The sequence below is a fragment of the Rhinoderma darwinii genome, unplaced genomic scaffold (genome assembly GCF_050947455.1).
Source record: "Rhinoderma darwinii isolate aRhiDar2 unplaced genomic scaffold, aRhiDar2.hap1 Scaffold_4414, whole genome shotgun sequence".
In the NCBI taxonomy this organism is placed as follows: Eukaryota; Metazoa; Chordata; class Amphibia; order Anura; family Rhinodermatidae; genus Rhinoderma; species Rhinoderma darwinii.
The window spans coordinates 27,568-43,921 of NW_027463879.1; the positions used below are offsets into that span (position 1 = coordinate 27,568).

Below are 16,354 nucleotides of genomic sequence, written 5' to 3' on the forward strand. Positions count from 1 at the left end.
AAAACAGCTCCTGATTTTCGCAGCGTTTTTTACGGCCGTTTTTGGAGCTTTTTTCACTACAGTCTACGGAAAACGCCTCCAAAAACCTCCCAAGACGTGTCCTGCACTTATTTTCCACGGCCGTTTTTTTACGCGTAAAAAAAAATACCTCGAAAAGCGCTCCCGATTTACGAAGAATAGGCTGGGTGAACATACCCTTACACGGTGAAAGGAGCAGATCTAGCAGACTGTAGTGTAGCATGAGAGTGAGTTACACAGTGTAAGGTGCAGGTCCAGTAGAATGTAGTGCAGCATCAGACATGAGAATTGAGAGACACACAGTGAAAGCAGCAGGTCCAGTAGAATGTAGTGCAGCATCAGATATGAGAATGGGAGTTACACAGTGAAATGAGCAGGTCCAGTAGAATGTAGTGCAGCATCAGGTATGAGAATGGGAGTTACACAGTGAAATGAGCAGGTCTAGTATAATGTAGTGAAGCATCCAGCCTGAGAGTGGGGGGGTTACACAGTTAGAGCAGCAGCTGCAGAATAATGTATTTGCGTCACCCGTCTAATTGTTGCCCCCCCCTGCAGCCCGGAACTGTATGCGTCTGCAGGTGTTGGAGTTGGACCATGTGACTGAGATCAACCAGGAGGTGGCGGCGGAGGTCTGCAGGGAGGGTCTGAAGGGGCTGGAGATGTTGGTTTTGACCTCCACGCCGGTCACTCCTAAAGCTCTTCTCCACTTCAACAGTGAGTATCGCCCTCGTGTGGTGAAGGCGGCGGCGGCGGCTCCGGACACCGGTTGCTTTCTGCTTCCTGTTGCTGTTTTTCCTTAGGTGTCTGTCGCAATCTGAAATCCATCGTGGTGCAGGTTGGAATCGCCGATTACTTTAAGGACCCAAGTAGCTCAGAAGCCCAGAAACTGTTTGAGGAGATGGTCAACAAGCTGCAGGTAACTACGACACTTACTATATCCATATGTTCTGCCCGTGTATATAGCTCAGCCCGGCTACAGTCCCTACTGACCAGTGTAGCCTCTTGAATGCCTGAGAATTTTGTCCAGTGACCACAGGTGCTGAGGGTGGCCACATGACTTGTTTACATGTTAGGATACATTGGCCAGGTCTGCCCTTTGTATGGGATACGTATAGGTCTATACCATGAGATCAGACGCTGCTCGGGTTAACATTAACATGATCGTCACGCTCTGTAGACATCCTACTCACAACACAGGACCTGTGGGCACATGCTCCAGTCAAATATCATGGCCCGGTACATAATCTTCTCTGGTCATCTGATAATCTAGAACATTCGATAATATGACTTTGTCCCACCTGGTTTGTCGATCTGCCGTCCATTCGTTGTATTTATCGACCGTTCTTGTGTTCCAGGCTCTTAAGAAGAGGCCGGGGTTCTCCAAGATCTTACACATTAAGGTGGAGGAAGGCTGCTAACCCTACGATACGGACTGATTGTGATCTTGAGTTCTCCTCTGATGTATCCGAGCCGTCTCGCCTCCGGAAGTGCCGCAAAGACCAATTGCCAAATATCTGCATCCAAGCGTTTTCCCGGATCGCCTTAAGATGGTAGCGTAGAGTAGGGAAGCGGTTGGGACACGGTCCCTTCTATCGGGACTCTTCTAACCCCAGGTTTTTGGTATTCCTCCTCCGTGTTCCATGTGAGTTCTTTGCGACGGCCATGAACCCCCCGCGTGTTCTGCTGCGCCGGACGGACGGGAACGGCCTCCATGTCTGATGTGTTGATCTTCTTCTTTGTGTTTCGAGTCCAGTGAGATACATATAGATCTGTATATTAATATATATCCATATTTTAATGATAAATATATCTATACTGTTATTTAAGAAGCGGCGGGGGACGCCTGCGGGTATTACCAGGAGGGACTCTTACCAGGCGGGATCCTCTTCTCTCCGTGTCCAGGCAATAACGGACATTATGGATTACAACGAATCAAACCCAAGAGGCCAATGACTGGAGGCGGAGCCGCCGTCTGACAGACTCGGCCATGTTGGCGGTGGTGTCCGGTCCCGGTCACCGCGTCTGGACTTTTTGACGGCCTCGTTCCTCCCAGGTGCTACAAGAGGCTCTTCTCTGCCGACATCTTTATCATTCATCCCATAACAATCGTTCCCAGGTTATTTCCGGGGTTCAGGTCCAGTCGTGTGGGGGACTCTGTGATGATGGGCACTTTGTGGTCAGGAGGGGGGGGGGGGGGTGGGCACAAGGTCTCCTGGCTCCCGGGTAGAGTCATTCTTGAGGCCTTTTCTTTCCTTAGAGGACTGGTCCAGTTTTCTGCAGATATCATTGCAAAGTGAATGGTTCTGCACCTTTTTGTTTCATTTCTGCTCTGTTTTCAAGATCTCTGCTTGCTGCGAGTCAATGTAAATAGTCATTGTTTACATTCAGAGGTTGACCCAGTCCAACCCACGCAGCTTGTCCTAGTGTATCACCATTTCCAAGATCTCTTCTAGCTGTCAGTCAGTGGACCTGGTCCTGCTCACACAGCTTGTCACTAAACCTGTCCTGGACTCCTGGCTGATGCTCTTACCTACAATGATACACAGTATCAGAACATCAGCTGTGAGAGCAGGATTAGGTCAGAATGGGTTTTTGTAGCCACTAAATGTCACTAAATTTCCTGACAGCAAGCAGAGATCTTTGAAAGGATGAGAATTTAAAACATGCAGAGTCCTTGAGTGGTCGAGTCCTTTAATGGTTAATATATAATATATGGTGCAGGGAATTTACCCGTGGTCATAGAAAATGGGTCGTCCTCCTCCTGTACCATCCTCAGGCCTTAGGAGCGGAAGTTGTCAGGCCACGCCCACCAGCGTGCGAGTTTTGTCAATCAAGAGCAGAGCGCCAGGCTCCTCCCACATCCATGTTACGAGGCGGAGCTCTGCTCTCTGCAGGGGATGCTGGGAGATGAAGTGTTAAACATGCCGATTCTATTCTATTACAGGCCACACGCTGCTGTATACTGAAGACCGGGGGGGGGGGGGTTTACACTTCTTTCTGGGGACTTGCTTTAAAGTGGCGCTCCGGTCCTGGGTGAACATTCTATATATGATGATGTATATGGAGTAGTATCACCCGGTGCCCTCCGGTTGTGCCCCTCTGCCGTGGATCCGCCGTTTTAGGGTCCCCTCTGTGTTGTCCCAAAAAGGCTGCAGTGTTCTTAGTCTACGAGTCTGGGACACTCCCACTGTTCTCGGATTGGCCGGAGCTGCTCATGTGAGCATTGCTGTCCAATCTGTGAATAGAGGGCGTGTCTTAGACTTAGTCAGGGAGGTGCTGTGGCCAGAAACAGAGGGGACCCTTTAACGCCGGATCCACGGTAGAGGGGGCAGAACTGGAGGGCACCAGGTGATACTACTCCATATACCCCATCAGATTTATAACCCGGATACCTGACCAGTGGATGAATCGGGCCGGGCGCCATCCGCCAACTTTGCCAAATCGTTTAGATTGCACGTGCGGGGGCAGGTTTGTGCAGTAGTGCAGCCTCTGTCCGGTAGTGCAGCCTCGTTGTTGACAGGCCGTGATGCCGGAGCTTGCGCTTACGTTCACCTCTGTGGGGTAAGACGTTTCCTTGCGGTCTCCGGCCGTCGTCTCCTGTGATCGCCACTCATTTCTAGATATATATATATCGTTTTCTGTGTCTTTAACTCGTCACCTTATAGTTACGGCTCCCTAATATTTAGCCCCCCTGGACCGTTCCAGAAATGTCCAATCCTAAAATTCCAGCCCTCGTGTTTGGTCGAGATCTCAGGAGACTCCCGGGCTCGATGTGACTGCAAACAAGGGGTGAAGATGTGAGAATGACCCCCAGACTGTCGCCCGCAGAAGGGAGGGGCTCATGCAACCAGCGGTCGAGCACTTTACAGATTCTGTATCCACAGTGAACCCACAACTGTGCCCACTAGAGGGCGCCCTGAAGTGCAGAATAAGAGATCATAAAGGGGTGGGTGATCACCACACATGGCGCTCGTCTTGCTGCCATCCCGGGGCATCGGATGGGGCAGACTATAAGATGGGGTCGTTCCTGGTGGCAGATAAGTCTTTATTACATAAACCAAGGACGACTTTTAGAAACATCAAGTTGAAACCTATATTGTGGGTGGCATGATGCCAGCTCTGCCCGCTCTTATAGGTCCTTGTACCTTCTCATATGCCTAGTGCTTAGTACAGACCCCTATAGCTTATCGGGCCATCAGAGGAGAGGTCTGGTCCAGGCCGTAACGCCTTTATGGGTCCTATTACGGGCCTGTGCGCACTACGTTTTTGCCCTACGTTTAACGTGTACATCGGGAAAGCTCTTGACGTAAACTCGAAACGTGTCCATAATCCCATAGGCCGAAGTCCCCGGGAAGTGCATCAGGTAGCGCTCGGCCTGGGGATTCCAGCCCTGGGGAAGCCCCCGACAGTGATGCCCATATATAGACAGTGATGTCAGGCAGGGGCTTTCAACTACAGAGCCCCCAGCCAGAGCAACAGTTATTCTCTGGCCGGGGACTCTGGTCCTGGGGAAACCCCTGATGTCACGGTCCATATATGGACAGTGACATCGGGGGCTACTCCAGAAACAAAATCCCTTCCAAGAGTGTTACCGACGCTCTGGCTGGGAAATCCGTCATCTCAAAGTTCCTAACGTCACTACATTGATGGACAGTGACGTCAGGGGCTTCCCCAGGACCGGAGTCCCCGGCCAGAGAGCTTGCAATGCTGTGGCCGGACTGTTTAATTATGGTAGTGCTCTGCCCGGGAAGTTTGGGTGACGTATCCAACTGTATACGGTGAGATACAGCGCTACCGTCTGTCGGAGGTACATGTTGGGACTGATCCCGACGTAAGGAGAAAATGTGATGTGCACAGGCCCTAAAAGGAACTCTTCAGTCGTTAATCGTCTCTTGCACAGGTGCAATGACTTTGTGATCGCTGTCGTTACAGTGTTACAGTACGGTTTCTACATTGTAGCAGCTCACAGCTGTTATTTTCATGGGGGAACTAAGCTCCGTCCAGAGTGCGAACGGCCCTTAAACTGCAGAAAGAACCTCCGCAATGCAGAAGCGTCTCGTCAGGCATTACCTTCACTTTACAAATCTACCAGTTACCACATTGAGCAGTATTATATTCAGAGGGCGGGGCCGTGACAACCTCTCCAGTCATCTCGATGCTACAAAGGCCGGTTGTCACCATTGCTAGAATTATCAGTCGCTTGCGGCTCTCATGTAGGACTGATCACATGGTAATATTATTTTCAGTGATGCTAGTAACGGGGCGGAGCTGTGACAACCTCTCAATCATCTTGAAGGCCGGTTATCTCCATTGATAGAAGGAATAGCAGTTACCGTACATGCGTGGATCTCATGAATGACCGATCACAATGTAATGCCACTTTCCACCCAGTAATGATACCAGGGGGCGGAGCTGTGACAACTACATGATAATGAGGCTGGTTGTCAGCAATAAGTTGGAATAGCGGCTGTCAGTAATAGGTTAGGACCAGGGGTGCGGCTATAGGAGAAGCAGATGCACCTTGACCCCTTCTGCTGTGAGGGCCCCCTGCCATGTAAGCAGTATTATTATAAATGATGGGTGCAGGGCGTCCGGTTTTTACTGCGTATCCGCCCCAGCGCTTCTCCAGCTCCGTAGCCAAATCCTTTATAGATATAATAGAGGTTATATAGAGAGCAGAGCGGTCACAGCCGAGATTATCTATATTTTTATAGAGATTTCTATGTTGGATTGAGATATTTAGATTATACGGGCGCTGATCCGGGTCTGCGAGGGCCGATCAGACGCAGAGTCACTGAACTTTCTGGTAGATCTGCACTCCGTGCATCATGAGTCCGGCATAGACTGTAACGAAGCTCCTCCTGAACAAAGCTCGTCGACACCCCCCCCCCCCCCTTTCAGCAATTACAGAGGGCACGGGTCCGAACGCCAAGTCTGTGCAGCCTGGAGAGTCAGTCTACTGTATGGTGAAGGTTCCTGTGACTGCGGAGGCAGCGAACACTATAGAAAACATCGAAGTGCAGCTACAATACATCGACGGCTGCTCGGCGGAGTGCTGGGGCCGGTGCCGGGGAGCCTGTAATCTGCTGGGCCCGGGGAGCCTGTAATCTGCTGGGCCCGGGGAGCCTGTAATCTGCTGGGCCCGGGGAGCCTGTAATCTGCTGGGCCCGGGGAGTCTGTAATCTGCTGGTCCCGGGGAGCCTGTAATCTGCTGGGCCCGGGGAGCCTCTCGCATCGCTGTAATGGAGCGGCCAAGTGCAGAAACCTATTGATTTCACTTAGGGGCTATCACCAGATTATAAGTGTCCTGTCTCCTACATGATGTGATCGGCGCTGTAATGTAGATAACAGTGGTCCTAGTAATAAAGAGGCTGTCACCACATTATAAGTGCCCTATCCCCTACATAAAGAGATTGGGCGCTATAATGTAGATAACAGTGGTCCTAGTAATAAAGGCTGTCACCACATTATAAGTGCCCTATCCCCTACATAAAGAGATGGGCGCTATAATGTAGGTGACTGATGCTTTTTATTTAGAAAAACGATAATTTTTCAACACTTTGAGCAATTTTAGATTTATGCTAATGAGTTTCTTAATGCCCAACTGGGCGTGTTTTACTATATAACCAAGTAGGCGTTGTACAGGGGAGTGTATGACGCGGACCAATCAGCATCACGCACTTCTCTCCATTCATTTACTCTGCGCTGTTCGCCATGTGCGGTCTTATACTGACATATTAACGTTACTGAAGTGTCCTGACCGTGAATAGACATCACCTCCAGCCAGGATGTGATGTAACGTCAATGTGTGAGTGACAGCACATCGTGATCTAGTAAGATCACAATGTGCTGAGTATATGAATGGAGAGGAGTGTGTGACGCTGATTGGTCAGCCTCATACACTTCTCTCCACAACGCCCACTTGGTCAAATGTAAAATCACACCCACTTGTCCATTAAGAAATTCATTAGCATAAACCTAAAATCTCATAACTTGCTGAAAATAGAACGTTTTTCTAAACAAAAAGCATTACGGTCACCTATAATACAGCGCCGATCACATCACGTACAATATAGGCCACTTATAATGTGGTGACAGCCTCTTTATTACTAGGACCACTGTCCCCCACATCACAGCGCTGATCACATCATGTAGGAGACAGGACACTTATATTGTAGTAACGGCCGCTTTAAGGTCTTTTCATCTCATAATTTGTAATGGTCGTGTCCTAGACCAGGACCCCCCCCCCCCCCCCCACACACCCGTAACCAATGTAACAGCATCTTTATTATAGGGAGGGACCACAGTGGCGTGACACCGGAGCCATTGCCGAGCGCCGGCGACATTTCATCCGTTTGCACTAGTTTATTATTTATTACAGTTTCCTTCATCGTCTTCTCATTTATCGATTCTCAATGTGAAATGATCTGTTTTAACCCCTGTGATTCCAGCTGGATAGCGGCAGCCCGTCACTCATGAGGGATCAATGAGTAAATGTGAGAAGATTCCCCCTCCCCGATCCTTGTACCTCCGACCATTCATTGTTAGTCCCTCTGATTATGGAAAAAAGTTTTCTTGAATTTAATAAAAGTTGATACCTTTATGTTGATCTCTTTCCCCAGAGACGTCTGTGGTTGCGGGTGATGAGAGGACGAAACTGAATGTCAGGAAACCGGCGCTGCCCTCACATTGTGTAATTCTACAGAGCAGCGCGAGATTCATCTATAGCCTGCCCGACACTACTACCCCTACTCTGTAGAATTATTCAATGCCGTGTGAGATGAAGCCGCTTATTGCCATCTTATAAAATCACGGCATGGACCACTGCCGATCTCACTGATGTTGTGCTGCAGTCAGTAGGGTAAATGGGGTCGTGCTGCAGTCAGTAGGGTAAATGGGGTCGTGCTGCAGTCAGTAGGGTAAATGGGGTCGTGCTGCAGTCAGTAGGGTAAATAGGGTCGTGCTGCAGCCAGTAGGGTAAATAGGGTCGTGCTGCAGCCAGTAGGGTAAATAGGGTCGTGCTGCAGCCAGTAGGGTAAATAGGGTCGTGCTGCAGCCAGTAGGGTAAATAGGGTCGTGCTGCAGCCAGTAGGGTAAATAGGGTCGTGCTGCAGCCAGTAGGGTAAATAGGGTCGTGCTGCAGCCAGTAGGGTAAATAGGGTCGTGCTGCAGCCAGTAGGGTAAATAGGGTCGTGCTGCAGCCAGTAGGGTAAATAGGGTCGTGCTGCAGCCAGTAGGGTAAATAGGGTCGTGCTGCAGCCAGTAGGGTAAATAGGGTCGTGCTGCAGCCAGTAGGGTAAATAGGGTCGTGCTGCAGCCAGTAGGGTAAATAGGGTCGTGCTGCAGCCAGTAGGGTAAATAGGGTCGTGCTGCAGCCAGTAGGGTAAATAGGGCCGTGCTGCAGCCAGTAGGGTAAATAGGGCCGTGCTGCAGCCAGTAGGGTAAATAGGGCCGTGCTGCAGCCAGTAGGGTAAATAGGGCCGTGCTGCAGCCAGTAGGGTAAATAGGGCCGTGCTGCAGTCAGTAGGGTAAATAGGGCCGTGCTGCAGTCAGTAGCACCGCTGTGTAGGAAAAACTTTCAAGGTGACTCAGCGCTGAAGTAACCCTTTCATTCTCAGGATCGGTGGGGATCCCAGCTGTCGCACCACCACCAATCACAAAGTGATGGGATAGGTTAGCGATATACGATCACTTTCTGTGATGGGAATTAGACGGGTCACGTTTATAACGGAAGCCACGACGCTTTATCAGATACGTTGTAGGACGGAAACTACTAATTGTGACGGATGTTGGACTTATAATCTTTTCCGTTGCAATGTCGGTTTTATTTTATGGGAAAAACGAAGCTATTTTTCCCGTTAAACATGACAGAGGCTTCGAAGCAAATAAAAAACTGACACTAAACGTCCCAGATGGGAAAACCCCTTTATCCACAGGATATGCCATAAATGTGTGATAGATGCGGGCCCCACACCTATCTCTAGTGCGGGGGCCCCTGGACCACCTCGCTCGGCTCCCGCTGCTTCTCGGCCACTTGCCGATTCAGTGGTCAGGAGATATGGAAACCGCCGCGCACTCGCCTAATAACGCTGCGTCCGTAGCTCCCTCGTTCCCGCATTGATCGGACGTTTATGGCTAATTCTGTAGATGTGGATCAGACCAAAGGGTGAAGAGAACTATTAAAGCGGCCCCGTCCCCAGCGCAGCCTCATGTCAGACGCAGTCACGCGGATGATGTCGGTGTCATTTACATTTCTATCACGTGATCACGCTGCGCAGGGAAGGGGAGAAGCGGATAGGACGGCATCATACAGGCCCCGCCCCAGGAAACCTCAGTGTTACCGCCCCTTTGGCTAGTATAGCCTCATTAGCATAATAAGAAAATGGCTTCTGTGGTGCTCAGTGTCGCCCCCTGCTGAGTAAGCTGCTTAGAAAAGCGGAGGAGGGGAGACGACAACTACCCAGAGGAGCCGAATATGAAATCACCCGGTACAGACGTCACCACCAGCAGTGCGAGGGTTACTCAGTGAAGTGCGTTTATTATCGAGTTGCTTTTGCTCAGAGAAAATAAATACAGTAACAAAAAAACGGGGACGTTCCATCAGAAACCGCGGAGCGACGGGAGTAGATGATGAGAGTAATGATCCTCTCCTGCGGAGGGCGGAATAACAGGAAAGATCCGGCAACCGCCTCAAACCGCGAACACAATTAAAGGGCAAGCGCTGATTCTACGGCCTCAGACACGGTGGTGGTCACCGTCCTGGAGTAATCACCCCCATCATCCTCAGCAGTCCCTCTTCACCAGCATTGAAGTGAGCGGAGGTGGGGCAGGTTAGTGATGGTGCGGTCTTCCTCTGCCGCGGCCGCCCGGGGGTCCGTCTGCTGTAGAGCGCGGGTTCTTGATGGTCTCGTCCACGGACATGATTAAACAGGCGGCTTCTGAGGCCGCGGTCAGGGCGTTGATCCTCACGATCGCCGGCTCCCACACACAGGCATCGAAGTTATCAGCGATGTCCTCATTGTTCACATCCACTCCGTACCACGTTCCACCCTGAAAACATTCCCAGCAGAGTCAGCATAGCAGAGCCGAGCCGCGCAACAACTGTCCCTGTGACATTTCAGAGAGCCCTGACATTTATCACCAGCCAAGAACACAAGCGATGGATTACCAGACGCCCCACACAAAGAGCGGGATGACGGCAGAGACGACCGCTGCCCAGACGGAAAGGTCCTCGCACACCGCGGTGCCAAATAATCACCGATCAGGGGAAGTGTGACTGCGGGGGCACAGGCTACAGCCCTCTATATACAGCACAGCGCCCCCTACTGATTACCCTCAATACAGCCATAACGAGCCATGTGGGAAACCAACGCGGTGCTTGGGAGCGCCATATTAAAACAGAAGGTGAAGGGGATGGGGGGCGGTTACCTAGACATGGACCCCCAGTGATCGGCTGTATAACGATGGCCCGGAGACCCTGCCATATGGGCAGATACATCAGACAAGTGTACACGCTATGCCATGCTGTTGCCGCTCACCTGGGCATGCTTTGCTCTCAGCTTGTTCAGGATGTTGGTGGCATCAAATCCAGCGTTGTCGCAGAGCTGCCGGGGGATGATCTCCAGCGCCTTCGCGTAAGAACCAATCAGGAGCTGCTGTTTCCCAGGAATGGTCCTGGAGTGATCCCTCAGGTACTTGGAAAGTTCCATCTCGATCGCTCCACCGCCGGCAACCACGGAGTCATTCTAGAGGGGGGACGACGACAATTACCGAAAATGAAGACACCCGTGTCCTGGCACAGCAAGGGATTGCGGGAACTGGAGGTGGGAGACATTTACCTTGATGGCTCTCCGTACAATCATGATGGCGTCATGTAGAGATCGCTCAGTCTCCTCCATGAACTGCTCCGCTCCACCTCTAAGAATGAGGGTGCAGGTTTTAGCCTTGGGGCAGCCAGCGAAGACGTTATATCTACAGGAAAAACATGAAAAATCATGAAAGAAACATGTAAAACATGAACGGAACAGCTGAAGGAATCCATACATTACTTACCCTGTATTATACTCCAGAGCTGCACTCACTATTCTGCTGGTGGAGTCACTGTGTACATACATTACTTATCCTGTACTGATCCGGAGTTACATCCAGTATTATACTCCAGAGCTGCACTCACTATTCTGCTGGAGGAGTCACTGTGTACATACATTACATTACTTATCCTGTACTGATCCGGAGTTACATCCAGTATTATACTCCAGAGCTGCACTCACTATTCTGCTGGTGGAGTCACTGTGTACATACATTACATATCCTGTACTGATCCTGAGTTATATCCTGTATTATACACCAGAGCTGCACTCACTATTCTGCTGGTGGAGTCACTGTGTACATACATGACATTACTTATCCTGTACTGATCCTGAGTTATATCCTGTATTATACTCCAGAGCTGCACTCACTATTTTGGAGGTGTCAACGTGGTTATCTCCCAGCACCCCCTGCTTGTTCTAGTGATTTGCACTGGAGAGGGCCATATTTACACCAGACAATTCACGTTCATCGGATTTTAGGAAAACCAGCCCCTCCTGCATTATTTATTTTTTCTGTAAACAATGGCGCTCACCTTTCTCCGCCCACCTGGATCTCCTCGAACACGGCGCACTGTCCCAGAACATCGTCCGTCAGAGAGTTCATACTGGTCTGGATGGAGCCACCACAAGCCTGAGAGAGACACAGGGAGTCATCCACAAGCAAGAGAGGAACCCGGACCCCACCCTGCGGAGCCACGCAGCAGTATATACACCGGAGAGGAACCCGGACCCCACCCTGCGGAGCCACGCAGCAGTATATACACCGGAGAGGAACCCGGACCCCACCCTGCGGAGCCACGCAGCAGTATATACACCGGAGAGGAACCCGGACCCCACCCTGCGGAGCCACGCAGCAGTATATACACCGGAGAGGAACCCGGACCCCACCCTGCGGAGCCACGCAGCAGTATATACACCGGAGAGGAACCCGGACCCCACCCTGCGGAGCCACGCAGCAGTATATACACCGGAGAGGAACCCAGACCCCACCCTGCGGAGCCACGCAGCAGTATATACACCGGAGAGGAACCCGGACCCCACCCTGCGGAGCCACGCAGCAGTATATACACCGGAGAAGTACAGCCTGTGGCTACACGTACACCATATAATCTGAAATACGGGACCTCCGGAGTGGCCGCAAGATCTGACCACGGCCACGTCTCAGACTGACCCTGGACCTGACGCCCGAGGTGCAAACACAAGTACAACATTTCAAAAAGAAAAAAACAAAAAATATTTTCCAAAACATACCAGGCACTCTTTGGGATAAGAATAATTTTATATAAATTTTTATTAAATTCCATATAAAAATATATTTTAAAGATTTTTCATATATAAATATATCTCTTTCCTCTTTTATCCATAATACAAAGATTTTTTATAGGAAAAGAAAAGGGTTTGAGAAAACACATTTGTTTCAAACTAGATGTACATAATTTAAAAAAAAAAAAAAAAAAAAATTGTCTCCTGGCCAGGATCCCAACACAGACTTTTATAACATTACTGCCATTAATTTATCCCCCTCTAAACACAATGACATGTCATGATGAGATATCTAGGTAATAGGTGTTCTATACATAAGCCAAAATCAGACCCATATAAGAGATTAGCTATAAGAACCGGTTCTGAAGATTTTTTTATCCAGACACCATTGGTCTCCGTTCACACTTGCGCTTTTTTCTTTTTACTCCTTTTCTAATTTTGGTCCGAAACCAACAGAAACAGTTCCTCTTGTATGATAGCAATGCAATTGTATATAAGGAGTTAAATATTCATCTTTAAATCTTCCTATACTCGGGGGCAGCCGAGATTTCACCCAAAGGTGAGCAAATTTAAGCAATGGAGCACGCTCCTACATTTAAGAGTCGGAATCCTGCTATGCTGGTATCCACGTTAAATTTTTATTCAGACACCATTGGTCTCAGTTCACACTTGCAGTTTTTGCTTTTTCCTCCTTCTTTTAGAATTTTGGTCCGAAACCAACAGGAGCAGTTCCTCTTATATAATAGCCATGCAAATATAGATAAAGAGTTGAATACTCATCTTTATGTTGATCTCGCAACTCAAGGTGGACTGAAAGTTCACTCTTTTTCACTATGTTCCTCCTCCTGGAGCAATTGTAGAGTTAAGGCAGATTTTAAAAAAAATATATCAATCGCGTTTTTCACCCCTTCAATCCCATCATTGGCAGATCACAATTCCCACATGGAAGGTTCTCCTTATATCCACTCCATCCACGGTCAATCCTTATGTTGAATAGCTTGGATCTTCCTATACTCGGGGGCAGCCGAGGTTTCACCCAAATGGTTTGATTCGACCCAATCTAAGTAAATATATTTTTTCACTCCTTGAAAATAGGAGGGAATAGACTTATGGGATGAATAAAGAACTAACTGTTATGATTTTCTGCCTCCGAGTGGTGGGGACTGGGTCCCTACAGATTTTTATCTGTTGTGGACCCGCTCCCTGCCCTTCGGAGACAGACATTAAAATCCTTGGATTCCGGAAGCGTTTTTGCCCTAATTTGGGAAAGCCTGTTTTATATCCCTTTATGTTTTGGAAGTGATCTTGTCGGTTTGGCATTTGGGTGGGGGTTGCGTGGATCCTTAAGGGCCGGCTGTGTAACAGCGTCCCGTGATTTTTCCACGCACCAACCAGCGAACTAATTTTCCTTTTATAAATACCTTTTTTTTTTCTCTGGATAAATGGATAGGTCCTATGGATGTTCTCTGTCCCTGGGTGATGGGGACTCGGTCCCTCCGGAAATATTCTCGGGGTTGGACCCACTCCCTGTCACCCGGGTACAGAGGATGCCTTGCCTGATTTTCGGCAGATAAAAATTAGCGGGACACTATCATATTACTGTAATAAATAGGTACTTTATGGGCTTAATGCTTTATGGACAGTCCGTTGACAGGTGCAGCGTCAAATTAGTGTTATACCATCTGAAATGCAACATGGATCTCTCATCATTTATTTAATTTTTTGGATTTTTTATTTATTTTTATTTATTATTTTTATTATTTTATTTTTTTATTTATTTATTTTTTGTTATTTTTATTTTTTTTTCTTATTTATTATTTATATAATTTTCTGTTATATTTTATTTATTATAGACACTGCTGATCACTAATGGGTTTGTTAGGGATAAATTAATTTTTCTTAATCCAAAAAATGGGAATTTACTTGCAATGTACTGTGTGTATATGTTTTGGTATTTTATATATATGTATATTCCCGGATAGAAATGTATGATGAAATACTGAGGGGAATCTATAAATATGGACAAAACATGTGTATAATTGGACGTTTTGGATTTGAATCATTGGATTCTATGAGTACTTAATGCAATATTTTTACATATGGGTCCAGTTCCCTTTAAATTTGGCCCTATAAAGATGCCAGACTTTACTGAACTCACGAAATGGCTCTGAGGAAATCCCGGTTCGGGATGAAACGCGTCAGCTGATCAATTAGTCTACACCTGGCAGGTAGTGACGTCAACCTTGCCTCGTCTTGCAGTCTCCAGTGTTGCCAGAAAAAACCAACGTGGATACCAGCATATTACGATACCGACTCTCCAATGAGGAGTGTGTTCCATTGCTATAATTTGCTCACCTTGGGTGAAACCTCGGCTGCCCCCGAGTATAGGAAGATCCAAGCTATTCAACATAAGGATTGACCGTGGATGGAGTGGATATAAGGAGAACCTTCCATGTGGGAATTGTGATCTGCCAATGATGGGATTGAAGGGGTGAAAAACGCGATTGATATATTTTTTTTAAAATCTGCCTTAACTCTACAATTGCTCCAGGAGGAGGAACATAGTGAAAAAGAGTGAACTTTCAGTCCACCTTGAGTTGCGAGATCAACATAAAGATGAGTATTCAACTCTTTATCTATATTTGCATGGCTATTATATAAGAGGAACTGCTCCTGTTGGTTTCGGACCAAAATTCTAAAAGAAGGAGGAAAAAGCAAAAACTGCAAGTGTGAACTGAGACCAATGGTGTCTGAATAAAAATTTAACGTGGATACCAGCATAGCAGGATTCCGACTCTTAAATGTAGGAGCGTGCTCCATTGCTTAAATTTGCTCACCTTTGGGTGAAATCTCGGCTGCCCCCGAGTATAGGAAGATTTAAAGATGAATATTTAACTCCTTATATACAATTGCATTGCTATCACACAAGAGGAACTGTTTCTGTTGGTTTCGGACCAAAATTAGAAAAGAAGGAGTAAAAAGAAAAAAGCGCAAGTGTGAACGGAGACCAATGGTGTCTGGATAAAAAAATCTTCAGAACCGGTTCTTATAGCAATTCTCTTATATGGGTCTGATTTTGGCTTATGTATAGAACACCTATTACCTAGATATCTCATCATGACATGTCATTGTGTTTAGAGGGGGATAAATTAATGGCAGTAATGTTATAAAAGTCTGTGTTGGTATCCTGGCCAGGAGACAATTTTTTTTTTTTTTTTTTTTTAAATTATGTACATCTAGTTTGAAACAAATGTGTTTTCTCAAACCCTTTTCTTTTCCTATAAAAAATCTTTGTATTATGGATAAAAGAGGAAAGAGATATATTTATATATGAAAAATCTTTAAAATATATTTTTATATGGAATTTAATAAAAATTTATATAAAATTATTCTTATCCCAAAGAGTGCCTGGTATGTTTTGGAAAATATTTTTTGTTTTTTTCTTTTTGAATTGTTGCTCTCCGAAACGGCACCGTGCTATATATGGATTGCATATTTTGGGATTTCTATTAGGTATGGTTTATAACCATTTCTTGTGTTTAGCTCACAAGTACAACATTCCTGTCTGAACGAGGCTTTACAATGTAAACACCCCGTGTCAGCGTCTTCGGTGGAGAATACGGCGCCGCACACAGGGCCTGCGGGTCGGTCATATAAGCTGCCGGCGTTCGCTGTACGGGGTGTAATGTATGAGATCACCAGACACTATGGGGGGGGGGGGTCATAGGGCAGCCGGCCCCAGATTGGAACCTTACCGGTCTTGTGATTAACCCGTTCGTTACCGCCAATACGCCTTTTAACGGCGGCCACTAATGGGCTTCATTCTGATGCATAAAACTTTTCACGGCGCCGCATCAGAATAAATAAACAGAGCAGGGAGCCGATAAATCTCAGCAACCAGATGTAGCGGGGAGGGGGGGCCGTCCCTGCTCTATCAGTATCGATCTCACCCGTATAAACCCTCAATAGTGGGCACCGCATCC

At 47.7% G+C, this 16,354-nt stretch overlaps 2 protein-coding genes across 2 annotated transcripts in view; one reads left to right on the forward strand and one right to left on the reverse strand.

Annotated features, from left to right (window-relative positions):
* FBXO41 (F-box protein 41) overlaps positions 1 to 7,627 on the forward strand; it is a 33,617-nt gene extending 25,990 nt beyond the window's left edge. Inside the window, exons 4-6 of the mRNA XM_075848649.1 lie at positions 574 to 732; positions 819 to 934; positions 1,374 to 7,627. Coding sequence (XP_075704764.1) covers positions 574 to 732; positions 819 to 934; positions 1,374 to 1,436 — 338 coding nt within the window. The 3' untranslated portion in view covers positions 1,437 to 7,627. The remainder of the gene's footprint in view (positions 1 to 573; positions 733 to 818; positions 935 to 1,373) is intronic.
* Positions 7,628 to 9,536: 1,909 nt separating this feature from the next.
* The window catches only part of CCT7 (chaperonin containing TCP1 subunit 7), an 11,646-nt gene continuing 4,828 nt past the window's right edge, over positions 9,537 to 16,354 (reverse strand). Inside the window, exons 9-12 of the mRNA XM_075848646.1 lie at positions 11,642 to 11,739; positions 10,857 to 10,989; positions 10,557 to 10,763; positions 9,537 to 10,068 (exon numbers count right to left, since the gene is read on the reverse strand). Coding sequence (XP_075704761.1) covers positions 9,850 to 10,068; positions 10,557 to 10,763; positions 10,857 to 10,989; positions 11,642 to 11,739 — 657 coding nt within the window. The 3' untranslated portion in view covers positions 9,537 to 9,849. The remainder of the gene's footprint in view (positions 10,069 to 10,556; positions 10,764 to 10,856; positions 10,990 to 11,641; positions 11,740 to 16,354) is intronic.